General features: G+C 44.7%; 1 protein-coding gene across 5 annotated transcripts in view; it reads right to left on the reverse strand.

Annotated features, from left to right (window-relative positions):
• Positions 1-15,310, reverse strand: part of KIAA1549L (KIAA1549 like) — a 263,990-nt gene extending 248,680 nt beyond the window's left edge. For 3 of the 5 annotated variants that reach the window (XM_036107240.2, XM_036107221.2, XM_036107213.2), the window contains exon 1: positions 14,508-15,309. In XM_036107240.2, coding sequence (XP_035963133.2) covers positions 14,508-14,739 — 232 coding nt within the window. In that variant the 5' untranslated portion in view covers positions 14,740-15,309. Of the gene's footprint in view, positions 1-14,507 lie in introns of all 5 variants that reach the window. The other 2 variants (XM_036107246.2, XM_036107227.2) reach the window with 2 other exon arrangements.
• Positions 15,311-15,798: the final 488 nt, after the last annotated feature.

Raw genomic sequence — 15,798 nt, forward strand, 5'->3', positions numbered from 1 at the left:
CATCATGGGGGGGGGGGGGGGGAATAAGATGGAACTCCTGATCCAGTGACTGCCACAATAGTAGCTATCTCATCAATGTTATTCCTCCTACTCAGAAGTCAACATTTCCACAAACTAGGACAAATCTCCAGTGAAACATAAAAGAAGAATCTTGTCAAATTTTTCTCTCACACAGCCCCTGGGAAATTAAAAGAATAAATTAACTGTGCTATTTTTATAGGTAAAGACACTGACCTTCCAGGCGCCTGGGTGGCTCAGTTGGTTAAGCGACTGCCTTCGGCTCAGGTCATGATCCTGGAGTCCCAGGATCGAGTCCCGCATCGGGCTCCCTGCTCAGCAGGGAGTCTGCTTCTCCCTCTGACCCTCCCCCGTCTCATGCTCTCTCCCTATCTCATTCTCTCTCTCAAATAAATAAATAAAATCTTAAAAAAAAAAAAAATTAAAAAAAAAAAAAAGACACTGACCTTCCATCCGTAGGACACTTGGAACTCCATGTCTAAAGGAGATCTACGCTGTCAACACTTCCTCATTCCATCTCCCAGTGGCCAACACCACCCGTGGTTAGAGCTGGCTAGAGTTAGTGACATAGTCACATCAGTCAGAAAGACGGGGAACGTCGGCTGAACTGTAAGTAGCATATAGAAGCCAAGACTCCCAGTCACCTCCCAGATGTGCAAGGGAGAAGAGCCAACCAGACGAGCCTTAAGATCTCTGAAAGCATCTGACGTGTCAGGGGTGGTAGTCTCAAGACTGTCCTGGCTTTTAGCATAATTACAAGCACTGAGAGATGGCCTTATGACCATATATAAAAGCCTCCAATCAAGAATAATAGTGTTGATTCAACTGGAAGACATGTAATAGGCCACCACATGGCCTTCACCTCTCTAGGTTCATAAGGTGGGAGAAAGGAATCCATTGATGACGACCCCAAATGAGAAGGAACTGCTGACCTCGGGAAGTAAGGAAAACAAAAAAACCAATGCACCTCCAAGAAAATGAGGCCTGCCATCATAAAATCAGTGAAAGGGTTAGTTCTATGTCACAAGTAAGACATTACAGGCAGAGGAAATTGTAATTTTTTAGAAAGCGTCTCTGTGTGCCTACTAGATGGCACATTTAGGACTATATAATTCAAGCTTATTTTAGGCTGTTCCTGCCCAATCTAACTTCCACCCGCTCTTCCTTGAAATAGTATTTCCTTTTACATAACTCGAAACCCACCTAGTTAGTTAGCTTATTAAGCCTAGACTTGAAACTTCTTGGAGACATCCTGCATTTCCTGTGTACACTGCGTGTGTCGTGCATGGAGCCCACAGATGGATAGGATCACGTCGGCGCTGAGCCAATGGTGCACATCTCTTCCTAGCTCTACCTCACACTGGTAGTTTGAAATCAGCCATGGTGGGAGGATTTATACCATGGAAATCAGCCAACACTATAAATCAGGCCACTTATCCTCGATATTTTTTGTAGAGCCAGCTTACCAGCACACGAACTTGTTTTTCACTGCCATGGAAGGTTTGGGGAAGCCTGCCCTATCCACACCAGCTTATTTAAGACTGCCCTCTACCATAGGCCATGGCTGAAGGAGGGGTCAGCCTAGGAAGTCATTTTTGTACCACTTGCCCCTTCTCCCCTGGCCTCTGCGATTAGACGAGGGGTACATTCCTCACTCCATTGGCCAGATGACAGCAGCCTGATTTTCCCTTCTGGGAAATATGGAAACGGGACAGAGACTGGACGGTGGGCCCTGAAACTGAAAACTTGCCAATTCCGGCTGCAGTGAGCACCACAGCAAGCAAAAGCGCGCTGAAGGTTTAGTTACAGGGGGATCGAGTGGCTGTGGATAAGCAGAGGAAGCCAGTCTGCAGGAAGAGGCAGAAGGACAGACCCAGCCTGCGGGGAAAGAGAGGGTCCCTGAGACAAAGGCCAGTAAACCTCAGCCTCTCACTGTCGAGGAAGGCAATATCAGGAAGCAGAGTGAGGCCTATGGAATTAAACTGGTTGGGTTCAAATCCCGCCTCTGACACTTACCCATGTGATACTGGATGAATAACTATAAAGTTACTCTGTGCCTCAGTTTCCTCATCTGAAACATGGAGATCATAACAGAACCCACTTCATAGGATTGTTGTGAAAAATCAAACGGGCTGATACAAATAGTAAATGCTCCAAAATGTTAGCTATTATTTCTATCAATTAATTATATCATCAACACGGCCCAGTTATATTTTATTCCTATTCTGAATATGTCACATGAGATTCCCCTGTGGCCAAAGGCCCCATACTTGAGCTAGTTTTAGTTAAGTCACTAGGTAATCATAGAGTAGTATAAACGTACAATCAGAGAATAACACAGAACTCCTGAATCATAGAACAATGTAAAAATCCCTGGACCACTGTGTGACCTTTAGCAAATCACTTTCTTAACCCTCTCAAGAGTGATATGAGATTCAAATAAAAGAGTGAGAACTTCAACAAGTATGAGGTGCGACACCAAACTCTGGAGACTCTTATCCTTGTAGGGAAAAGTAAACATATCACATTAGTCATAGGATGGGAAAACACTTGTTTAAAATGCTGTTTTTCTTGTTGGACTAGAGACAAGAAATTATTCTCCATCCCACTGCAAGGAAGGTTTTGTTTCTGTAGAACTCACCGGGTTGATGCGTGCGTTCACCTCCAGTATTAAGTAACATAATAACAGGAAACTGCGAGAGACAGCTCTATGGCACCAATTTTTTAATACACTTCCATCTGTTTTTTTTTTTTTTTTTAAGATTTTATTTATTTATTTGACAGAGAGATAGACAGAAGAGCACAAGCAGAGGGAGTGGCAGAGGGAGAGGGAGAAGCAGGCTCTGCACTGAGCAGGGAACCCGATGCGGGACTCGATCCCAGGACCCTGAGATCATGACCTGAGCCAAAGGCAGACGCTTAACCATCTGAGCCACCCAGGCGCCCCACTTCCATCTGGTTTAATTATATTCAAAATAATGCTCGTAATCCAGATCCTCCTATTCTTTTCAAAACAAAGACTCATTATTTGATAATGAAGTACGTAGGTTTAGAGATATTTTTGATCAGCTCTTTTAGACAAGGACTTCTAAAGCGGCACCATTAATTTCAACATATTTTCTTCTTAGACTTCACATTTTTCTCCAGCCCTCCTTGGTTTGCTGTTGACATTTGGTAAATAAAAAGACAAGGACAGAGGAGCGGCATTCATGGTGGAGGTGGAGGGGTAAGTCTGGAAGCCCTGGTTTCATTGTGGCACTTAATGCCATATCTCACATCACAAGAGTAAAGTTAGAAATATTCTAGACCTTCCTATTTGCAGGTACCGCATAAATAACAAAGCCATTTTGTGTTTCTGACGTCAGGAAATTTTATTTCAGGCTAAGAATAGATTTAACATATATAAATCAAAATCAAATTCCCCACTTGTGGTTAGGATGCATTAGGCAAAGACTCGCCTGAGTGGACAGATGGCAGGTGCAGCAATGTCCTTGGGCTAAATACGTGGGGCAGCTACTTGGCCTTATTTACATCTACATTAGTTGGTTTAAACACAGTGTTTATCCCTATTCTATTTAGTGTTTAAGAGGGTTTGTGATTTTTCCTTAGCATCTGTGGAAGTTTATTCCAAGGAAGGAAGCCAAGGAGTAGAGAAAATAGGAGAAATGGTCTAAGGAGAGGTTTTAACTCTATAGGTTTGAATCCAGTCTGTGGTTTTAAAACAGTTTTCTTTTATTGTAAAGGCTTTTCTATATTTCAGGGAGAAGTTCAAATTCTCTTGTGACAAAATTTACTTAACATGGAAAAAGGGTCATGACATAGTGTCAAGTGACAAATATTCTGAATATTACACCCTTAATCTCTTTACTTTTTTTAAGATTGTATTTATGTATTTATTTGAGAGAGAAAGAGCATCAGTGGAGGGAGAGGCAGAGGGAGAAGGAGAAGCAGACTCCCCGCTGAGCAGGGAACCCAACACAGGGCTTGATCCCAGGTCCCTGAGATCATGACCTGAGCCAAAGGCAAATGCTTATAAACAACTGAGCCACCCAGACGCCCCCACCCTTAATCTCTTTAAAAAATTAAATGAGGATATGTATATGGATATAAACGTTTGTACAAAAAAGTTCTGTAAAGACTCGTATTTGCTTGACAGCACAACTCTAGGAAACAGCAACAGGGCCAACCAGGCCTTTTGCATTTTACTGCATACACTTGTGTACTGTTTGAATTTAATAAAGTATATATGACTTTTACAATTTTTAAAAGCCAATGAAGATTAAAGATAAGCCAATATTTATTTGGGCTTCAAGTTGGAACCATGAGAGCAAAATATGGGAAAACTCTTCCTTTGAGAATGAGAGTCCTTGACTGGCCTTGCCACCAATGTAGGAAGAGATAAGAAATGCAAATGATCTAACCCATCAAAACATCTGCCTAGGGCTCATAAACACACACGCCTGGGAATGGCGAAAGAAGGGAGGATCCTGAGACTCTTATTTACTGATGAGAAAACTAAAGCCCTGAAAAGTGAAGTGACTTGATAAACAGCCAAAAGCCAGCTAGGGGGTGACCTGTCTTCTGAGTACATCGAACGCAATTTCCCCTCACCCAGGCCATTTGCCCTAGACCTTAAACCAAACCAATGTCTTAATGTCTAGGAAGTGTCCACTGTTAGCCCCAAGAATGAGGAAATGTACTAGAGGTATCTGTTAACTTTTTAATTTACTAAAGAAACCCTTAAGCAATCTTCAATCTCATCTATAAAGCCATAGGCTTTAGGGGAGAAATAATACCAATTCTATCCAAACACTATCCAAACACTTCCATTAAACAGAAGAGAGAATGCTTTCCAGCCATTTTAGAGATCAGCATTACCCTTATTCCAAAACCAGACAAAACATACCCAGGAAAAGAAATTGATTATCAGTTGTTTAAAACAAACAAACAAACAAAAAATACCAGGAAAACAAAGCTACACACCAATCAATATCCTTCACGAACGTAAGACTTTATAAATTTCCAATAAAAAGATCAGAAAATCAGGCCCAGCTGGAACATACATCTTGACTAAGTTGGAGTTTATCCTGGAAATACAAGGTTGGTCCAACATTCTAAAATCAACCAATGCCTTTTTACAGACTGAAAAAGAAAAACCTTGTGGTGATTTCAACAGATAAAGAGAAATCATTTGATAAAATTCACTACCCATTTATGATAAAAATTTCACAGCAAACTGGATAAAGAAGGGAACTTCCTAAACCTGATAAAAGGCCTCTACAAAACGAAGCAAAACAAAACAAAACAAAACTACAACCAACATCACACTTAATAGTGAAAGACTGACTGAGATCAAGGTAAGGATGCCTACTCTCCCCATTCCTACTCAGCAATGTACTTGAAGTTGTAACCACTGCAATGAGGCAAGAAAAAGAAATAAAATGCATGAAGATCTGAAATAAAGAAAAATCCCAAAGATTCTACAGAAAGCTACTAGAAGTAATGTGGGTTTGGAAGGGTTACATGATACAAGGTTAATCTTTTTAAAATCATATATCTATATATTGACAAAGAATTTTTAAAGTACTGCTTGCCAAAGCATTGTAAAACATGAAATACATATGTACAAAATGTGTATGCTGAAAACTATAAAACTTTGATGAGAGAAAAGGAAGACCACCTAAATAAATGGAGAGAAACATGTTCATGGATAAAAAATTTCAATAATGTTAAGATATAAGTCTTCTCCAGTGAAATCCCAGTAGAAATTCCAGCAAGTCTTTTTTATACAGATTGACAAAAAGATATTAAGATCTCTATGGGGGCGCCTGGGTGGCTCAGTTGGTTAAGCGACTGCCTTCGGCTCAGGTCATGATCCTGGAGTCCCGGGATCGAGTCCCACATCAGGCTCCCTGCTCAGCAGGGAGTCTGCTTCTCCCTCTGACCCTCCTCCCTTTCATGCTCTCTGTCTCTCATTGTCTCTCTCACAAATAAATAAAATCTTAAAAAAAAAAAAAAAAAGATCTCTATGGAAAAACACAAGACCTAGAATATCCAAAAAGATTTGGAAAAGAAGAAAATATTTAGAGGATTCACATTATCTGATTTCAAGACTTACTATAGAGGGCGCCTGGGTGGCTCAGTCGTTAAGCGTCTGCCTTCGGCTCAGGTCATGATCCCAGTGTCCTGGGATTGAGCCCCACATCAGGCTCCCTGCTCTGCGGGAAGCCTGCTTCTCTCTCTCCCACTCCCCCTGCTTGTGTTCCCTCTCTCGCTGTGTCTCTCTCTGTCAAATAAATAAATAAAATCTTTAAAATAAATAAATAAATAAATAAATAAATAAATAAATAAAATAAAAGCTTTCAAATTAAAAAAAAAGGCACAGGACAGTCTCCCACAACAAAGAATTATCCAGCTCAAAATATCAGTAGTGCTGTGATTAAGAAACCCTGAGCTAGAAAAATCAAGACAGTGTTTAATTGACATAAGGAAAGAAGTATACATTAATAGAACAAACTAGACTCCAGAACTAAACCCACCCATATAAAGTACCCAGGCAAATCAACAGAACAAATATAATCTCTTTAATAAATGGTGCTGGAGCAACTAAGTGCCCATATGCAAAAGACCTTAACCTCGACTCCCTGCATGGTATACAAAAATTAACATGAAATGGACCACAGATCTAAAGGTAAAAATAAGACTATAAAATTTATAGAAGAAATCATAGCTATTTGTGACCTTGAGTTAGGCAAGTATTTCTATCCTTAGATATAAAAACCTGCAAATCTTTTTTTTTTTTAACATGGAATGAGGCCTCTTTAATTTTAATTTATTTTATTTTAATTTCAGTGTAGTTAATATACAATGTTGTGTTTGTTTCAGGTGTACAATATAGCAATGCGAGTTGTCAAGGTAAGTGTACTCTTCATCCCCTTCACCTATTTCACCCCAAAACCACAAATGTTAAATTTAAATGCTGATAAACTAGAGTCCATCAAAATCTAAAACTTATGTTCTTTAGAAAATATTGTTAATGAAACAAAAAGACAGGCCACAGGCTGGGAGAAAATATTTGCAAAGAGTGTATATGATAAACAATTTGCATCCAGAATACAAAAAGAAAGCTCAAAACTCAATAATAATAAAACAAATAATCTAATTTTTTTAAACGGGCAAAAGATTTAACAGACACTTCAAAACAGATACAGATGGCAAGTAAGAAAACGAACAGATAAGCAGCAATAACAGCGTTGGTAACTGGAGAAATGCAAAGTCACACTACAATGAGATACGACTAAAAACTACTGGAATCGCTGGAATTTAAATTTAAAAAGAAAGTTGACAAAACCAAGTGCCAGTCAGAATACAGAGAAGCAACCAGAACACTCATACATTGCTGATGGGAATACAAAATTGTACAGCCACTTTAGAAAATAATTTGGCAGTTTCTTTTTCTTTTTTTTTTTTTTAGAGGGTCGGGGAGGGAAAGGGAGAGAATATCAAGCAGGCTCCATGCTCAGCACAGAGCCCAACACGGGGCTTGATCTCACAACCCTGAGATCATGACCTGAGCCAATATCAAGAGTTAGATGCTTAACCGACTGGGCTGGAGCCCCAGGAATTTGGCAGTTTCTTATAAGATTAAACACATATCTAACGTAAGATCCAGAAATTCTACTCCTAGGTATTTACCCAAGAGATGAAAGCTGCCCACACAAAAACTTTTATGCTAAAAACTGGAAACAACCCAAATGTCTATCAACTGGTGAATGGATCATCAAACTGGGGTACATCCCAATAAAAACAGTACAGAAATAGAGATACATATATGCAGTAATATATATGATTTTCAAGAGCATTACGCTAAATCAAAGAAGCCAGACATAAAAATGTTACATACTGTACGATTCCGTTTCTATGAGCCTCAGTTAAAGGCAAAATTATAGGGACAGAGAATAGATTAGTGCTTGTCAGGGACTGGATGTGTAGGGGGGAGAAGACTGACTACAAAGGAGCAGGAGAAAATTTTTGGAGGTGGGACAGAAGTGTTCTCTATCTGAATTGTGGTTGTGGATCCATGATTATATACTTCTGTCAAACCTAATCATGCAGTACACCTAAAAACGGTGAATTTTACTGTATGTAAATTATACCTTAATAAACTTGACTTAAAAAAAGGAAAAAAAAAAAGTGGTGGCTCATGGGTGTATTTTCTTTGTACGGCATGACATTTCAAAAATCTGAATTAGTTGGTGACATTTGAAAACAAGATTTTAAATAAAGATCCAGCTTTTCTTGAGAAGTCAGAACTTTGGCACCCTGGGCCTCATTCCCTCCCAGGCTGCCGCTGAGCAGGAACTGCCTCTTTGCACAAAGCAGATACTTTATGTCTTGCCACCTCCCCCAACCTGAACCAACTCACAGAAGTATTTTATTGACCTGCCACTCCACGCACTGAGGAAGGGCTGCTTATCCTTGGCCATAAACTGTTCGAGGCCAGGGCCAGGCCTAGCTAGCTCTGCACTATACTCCCAGTATCTGGTGAAGAGCTGGGCCTCGCATACGCCAGGTGGTTGATAAACATTATCAAATCAATGTGACTCACTTGCCGCCTTCCCACCAGCTACAATAACTGATATTCACTATACCCAGATTGCCAAGTGCTCCTTTCGACCTGAAGTCCCCAAAGAGAGTCACCATCCAAGGCAGCCATCTAGTGACCTAGAATAATGTGTCCCTCTGTGTGTTTAGAAATCCCCGGTAATATGTTGTCAAGCAACGAAAATGTTTTAGGATCATTCCAACTATTCATTTTTGTCTGGAGAAGAGTAGAGTTGTTGTTTGTTTAAAAAAAAAAGAAAGAAAGAAAGAAAGAAAACCACAATACAGGCTTGAAGGGTAATGAAAATGAAAAAGGAAGTGTGCACATCTTGAATATTCTCAGATCATATTCTAGTAATTTAAGACTTAAGATAAGCAGGCTTCGGAGAGATTCTCCAGTTGTCATCAGAATGCAGTATCTCAGAGTTTTCACAGTGATGTTCAGTTTTGGGGGGGGGCAGGGAGAGGGTTTCTGACTTCTGTTTGATGTCAATATTAAAAGTAGAGTGTCACTATTCCCAAAATCTTCTTTACTTGTGTGTGGGATGGAGAAAGAAGCAGAGGCAAGGTTTAGGACATCTTGCAAATACATCTGAAGCACTGATAATTAATACTGACAGTAAAAAAGCCCAAATACATTTTACTGGATTGTCTGTATCTGGGGGGAAAACACCAAATCAAACACTCTTGGGGCGCCTGGGTGGCTCAGCCGTTGAGCGTCTGCCTTCGGCTCAGGTCATGATCCCAGGGTCCTGGGATCGAGCCCCACATCGGGCTCCCTGCTCAGCGGGGGGCCTGCTTCTCCCTCTCCCACTCCCCCTGCTTGTGTTCCCTCTCTCGCTGTCTCTCTCTTTCTGTCAAAATAAATAAAAATCTTTAAAAAAAAAAATCAAACACTCCTGCTGTACATCTTTGATGTTAAAAGATGAGAAAGTACAAACATGATGCAATTATATCCCATCTTAACTCTCCCGACCCACCTCCCCTCTCACTCTGTCTTCTTTGACAGAAAAGACTTTAAAAGCGTTGTCTTTTCTTACTATCTCTGATTTTTCTTCTTCCTTTCTCTCTTGAACCCACTGCCGTAAGACTTCCATCCCCTCTACTCCCAGGACATCAAACACGTCCACATCTCCAAACCCAACGCCCACTGCTAGTCCCCATCTAGACTTTCTCAGTCTCTTTTGCTGGTCCCTCTTCCCCCTGAACCCCTAAATGCTGCAGTATCCCAGGGCTCATTGCTCAGATCACCTCTCTTCTCTATACTTACTCTCTAGGTTTCTCATCCAATCCCATGCTGATGGCTTCCAAATTTATACCTCTGGACCCAATATCTGCCTGGAATTCTAGACTACTATGTTCAACTGGCCATACTGGTTCCTCTCTTTTTCTCCCACCCCTCCTCTAGTTTATTAGAAAATTGTATTAGCTCTATCCTCAAAAGATGTCCAAAATTTCACCACTCCTCACCATGCCATACTACCTGTTTCTATCCCTGACCTTAGAGTCTTTTCTCCCCACAATAGCGAGATTCTTTTAAAACTGAAGTCAGAGCATGTCACCTCTTACTTACTCTCATTCAAAATAAAATGCCAAGTTCTCACCATGCCAAAATGTCCTACACAATCTGGCCTCAGCCTGCTCTTCAACGTCATATCTTACCATTGTCCCCTTGTTCACTCAATTCCACATGGCCTCCATGCTGGTCCTCAACCGTCCCAAACACAATCTCTTCTCGAGGCTTTTGCACTCGCTTTCCCCTCTACCTGGAATATCTTCCTCCACTTTTAGGTAGCTACTCAAATGTCATCTGATCATGGATGTCTTCCCTCCCCATTCTATCAATAAGCACATGCGTGAGGGCGCACACATATCCTCTTACCCTGATTTATTTGTCTTACCACCATCCAACCTACAGTCATTTGTTTATTGCCACTTGCTACTTAAAGTGGGGGTCAATGAACCCCTGGTGCTTGCTAGAAATACAGAGCATCAGGCCTTATCCCAGACTTGGCTGAATCAGACAGAACCTGCATGCTAACAGGATCGTCAAGTAATGCACATGCGCAGTAAAGTTTGGAAAGCACTGGGCTAGTGCCATGAGACTGAGAGTTTCTTTTCATTCATTTTGGTGACCTCAGAAAGCTGAGGCACTCAAGACACAATGAATGAAGGAATGAACCAGTGAACTATTGCACCTGTTCCAAATGGAACTCCAAGTTGATGATGTGGTACAAGGTTGGAGAGGTGCAAGAAAGACATCCTAGTTCAAAATTAACTCCCCTATATTTTGTGCTAAATTAGAGGTTCCCCAGGAACAGCAAACCCTTCTTCCAAAATGCAAAATACATTCCCCGACTAAAGCAGCCATTCACAACTTACTGTGGATTATTTAAATGAGATCATTATTCTAACAAAAACAGAATCAGCCAAACTGAGGGAACAGGAGTGTAAGAAGGCTGAAAATGTAATAAGTGCCTACACTGTGTTGGGCATCATAACAGACAAGAGGGAAACACAGCTAAATCAGGGAACTTACAAGTAGGTGGGGGAAGCAGCAAAGAGGGGTGGCAAAGGGAATGGAAGGGCAAAGGGAAGGGCAAAGAGGGTGTGGTGCCTGTGAGGAGGGCTTGGGAAAGCCCCAGGGCATGGAGAAAATCTGGAGTATTCCTCACTATGGGCATCCTGTGCTCTGGCCACAAAGAACCCTTTATTTTCCCCCAGCCTGAAATGCCACCATCAATCCTGCCAACACCTACTCATCCTTTAAGGGGCCACCACTCCTCCGGAATTAACTGTTCCTTCATTTTGTGAGCTCTGATCACATGGTATCAGAATTCAAGGGTGCACATCACTCTTTTCATGAGGGGTTTCTACCTACTGCCTTCTCCTTAGTCACCTCTGCAGCCCCGTCCCCTTCATAGCACCTGGACACAGTAATGTTCAGTCCATTTCTGCCATTTTATAAGAACAGCTAGCATTCTCGGAGCATTTACTATGTATAGCAAGCATCGTTTGAAACACTTCAGATGTATTAACTTATTCGATCCTCATGACAACCCAATGAGATTAGAGCTATTATCCCCATTTTACAGATCAGAGAGGCAAGGTCACAGAAAGGAATGAGCGCTGTACCTTCACCCAACCAGCACACGGTACTCGTTTACTGACATGAACTGCGTGGATGATCAGTAGTTAAGAAGTCTGGGAAGTCAAACTTGAACTTTACCATCCTGCCTGGAGCCCCTGAGGGCAGAAGAGGCTGAGGATGTCAGAGCTCACTACTCTAAAGAAACTCCTTTCCCACACCAGTCTCCCATATCCAAAACAGAAGTTACTGCCTGGGAGCAAGAGCTCCGCGGAGATGGAGGCTAGGAGGGGAGGTCCGAGGGAGGACACTGAAGGCCTTTCCTTTACAGGACAAAGAGAAGGAGTGCCAATTCCCCCAGGAATGTTAAAGCAAAAGCATTGGGTGGAATGGGTGGAGGTAGACTGGAAGACACTGTAGGGGCTCCGGAACACAAAGGTTCTCAACAACTGCTACAGATTTTCCTGAAACAAACCATTTTTACCCATTTTTCAACCCAGGTAAGTGTTTACCCCAACCTTGCTTAGAAAACAAGGCACAGCAAGGGCACGACAGTAGCGAACTAGCACTCTTAGTAGGATCTTAATATCCTAGGTCTGGCTTGTCGTGCAGCTCGGCGTCAGCCACATTCAACAGCGAGGAGTAGCACCAAGCTGCAGCTACCCCTCCCAAAAGTCCAAAACCAGGTTGTCGGAAGTTCAAGTTCCCCGAAAAGTGTCATCCATTCTCCCGCCTCCCTCCAGACACTGCTTCTTTACACAAATCCCTTAGGATGCCTTGCATGAGTCCCAGGACTCACCCACCCTGCAGCAACACTGCCTCAACTGGAAGTCAGAGAACAAATGAAAGCAGGTAGGAGGCAGAACAGGGAGCCCAGGGTTTAAGTCATGCCACTGAATCAGCAGCCAAGTCACAGGAGACCGTGGAGCCCAGTGGTACACTCTGGATCCACAGGTGAGCTAGACCACAGGAAATTGGTCATCAAGGGTGACAGCAGAGAGGGCACCCCCAAAAAGCACAGAGGAAGCAACAAGTCACTCCAATGAGAGGGGAAGACAGGAGACTTTGGGGAACAGTGTCAATGTCAATGATTTTTACCATCATTTTAATCAGAGCACCTTTCTTAATTGTCCCCATGATCACACTAAGAGGAAAAAGAAAAATGACATCAGGGCTAAAACTAAAAGATACAGATCAACAGTCCCCTAAGTCAGATTCTGGCAGTCTGAAGGAAGAGCCAAGTCAAGTCACAGGCTCAGAAGGCTCAGTGGTCCAAAGGAAGAACAGAAATTAAAAGCTGATCAGAGAGAATCATGGGACATCAGGCTGAACAGGAACAATACATAGGCTCCAAATTGCATATATTCCAGATGGCTGAACAGTTTTGGTATATGCACACAAATGAACAGCATCCAAAAATTCACATCTCATAAACAGTTTACAAAACTACCAGAGATCTGATTTATTTTAAATAAGAACTCAAAGTGTGTTTCTGGTCCAAGGAATACTAAGGTGTTTACATGTGTCTGACTCTGGACTTACCTTTTAACCATTATGCCAAATACACATCACCAAAAACTGCTAGAGGTGTAAAAACTGGGGGCTAAAATTCTTCAAAGGTTTTTCTTGGGTCTCAGGCACCCACCCAAAGATTACCAGACTTTGTCACCACTATAATCATAACAGAAAATTTCCGGACAGTAACTTGTACACATAGACTCCTCATGTCAGGGACCCTTTAAATGAATCAAAAAAAGGGGGGGGGGCTTTGAATTAAGGTGTTGCAGACAGGCAATAATTTTAACCTGAAACCCTGAAACCCTCTTACCTATATCCTTCATAATTAGGAAATTTAATCTAATTGGGGGAAGGAGTATGCTGGGAAAAAAAGCAGTCTTCATTAGTCCTTGCTAGAAATCACATAACTACAGGATCCCATTTGCTAAAGTGAGAGCTATATTCCTTGATCAATGAAATGTACCAAGAGCCCAGAATTTCATCACAAACAAAAGCCTGACCTTTACAAGTGCCATAGTAATCATTCTTATTTCAAAGACAATTCCTGACTGCACAGTAAGTTTTAAAGCACATTAGCAGAATAACCCCCCCCCCAAAAAAATAGTTACAAGAGATTTCTCAAAATCGTCCGAGGAATTACAGAAATCTATTTCCTGGGGTTCTTGGGAGTCTAAAAGACAAGCGTGATTATTTTTAACTATCGTCCTGCAAACAGTGGGTTATATACTTGATCAGTGCCTGGATCCCTTTGCAAGATGCAAGCAATTATTTTAGGTACCTCTATCCCAAAAGAAAACGGGTCTTCTGTCAACATGTAGGGAAAAACGCTATTTGGGAAGCCGACCCGGGAATTGCCTAAAACTCTCTGGCCATTTCATGCAGCTAAAACAAAGTGGTCACCCAACAGGGAGCCCAAAATACAGTGGACGTCCCCACCCTGAAATGTGTCCTATTAAAACACATGCCTTTTAAGGTGTCTTTAACACACCATGTCTTTATCTAAATGAAGCGTGCCTGCCGGGACCACTGGGAAGGATCTGCAACTTGTCCAGAAAGAAGATGCGAATGCACCTCTTTTTACTTCCCCGCCCAACGGTGCCTTCCCGGGAGACAGACTCTCACAGTTCTGCTGTGGCAGCAGCAAAGGGCGGAGAAAATCCCAGCGCCGGTGCTGCAAAGACCTCTCCATCCACCGCCACCCCGCCAGGTGCCGGCCCCGACGGGCGGCCCCGCCGCTCCAGAAACCTCCATGGGTGCAAAGCAGCCGCCAAGTGCTTACCGGTGTCGGCCAGGCAGTGCTCGGAGAGGGCCGCCAGCAGCAGGAGTCCCAGCAGCAGCGGCGGCGGCGGCGGCGGCGCATCCTGGGACGCGGCGGCCCGGGGACCCGGCGCCGGCCCCGAGCCCCTCACGCCCGGGCCGCGGGCTGCTCCCCCGCCGGCCCGGCCCCTGCGCCCCCGTGCCGTCGGCCCAGCTTCCCTCGGGGCCTGGGGCTTCGCCTCCTGCCGAGCCATGGGGACGCTTCACACATCCAGGCCGCTGCCTCGCACCGCACGGCGCCGGGGAGCCCAGCCTTCGGCGCCCCGGTCCTCACCGGGCATCTCCGGCCATGGCCCGGGCGCCGGAGGGCGGGGGCGCCGGGCGGCGCGACTTGCTCGCTCGTCCTGCCGCGCCCGGGACGGGCTCCGCGGAGCCGCGGCTTCACCCGCGCAGGGCCCGGGGCCGCATGGAGCCGCGGCGGGAGCCGGCCGGGGTTCCCACGGTGCTTGTCGCCCCGCGCCGGCGCGCCGGGGCTGCGAGGGTGGGACGGGCGCCGCCCGGGGCCCCCACGCCGGGGCCGGCTCCCGCGGACTGAGGGGGCGAGGCGGCGAGAAGCGGGCGCTGGCGGCCGCGGGACGCGCTCGGGACCCTCCCTCCCGCCGCCGGCTGCTGCCTCTCCGCCCGGCTCTCCTCGCTCGTTCGCTCGGGCGCGGGTTCCAGCTCCGGCTCCGGCTCCCGGGCCGAGAGTGTTACTGCAGCTCAGAGCGGCGCCTCATTGACAAAGAAAGCACGTAGCTACCGGAGCGGGCGAGGGAGGCGAGGCAGGCGCGCGCGCGCGCATCCCCGCGCGGAGCCACCGCGCGCCCCCAGCTCCCGCGCGCCCCGCCGGCCCCGGCCCGGAGGGGGACCCCTCGCGGCCCTTCCCGCGCGCGGAGGTCCGGACCGGGGTGCGGAGGCGGCGGGGGAGGGGTGAGGGGACTTCCTTCTCCTCCCCCTCATTTCCCCGCCCGTCTCGCATCTAAAGGAGGAGAGATCGCCAGGAGAGGTCCTCCGAACCCAAAAAGGGGGAGGGGGGGGTGTTAAATGGTCATGGTCAACGTCCTGAAGAGGCCAGTACGCTCCTCAGCCTGGATTTTGGAAAGCCCATGGCAGATAGGCGGGCGCGCTCTGTACTGTTTGTTCACCACTTCTCTGAGGGGCCGGCGGACACCTGCATCCCCGGTTTACTACCCCTGAGGAACTAAAGCGACTATGGCCTAGTTGCAATAACACGCTGGACTAAAACACATTATAAATATTTACTGCAGCCATGC

Source organism: Halichoerus grypus, chromosome 11 (assembly GCF_964656455.1).
Source record: "Halichoerus grypus chromosome 11, mHalGry1.hap1.1, whole genome shotgun sequence".
In the NCBI taxonomy this organism is placed as follows: domain Eukaryota; kingdom Metazoa; phylum Chordata; class Mammalia; order Carnivora; family Phocidae; genus Halichoerus; species Halichoerus grypus.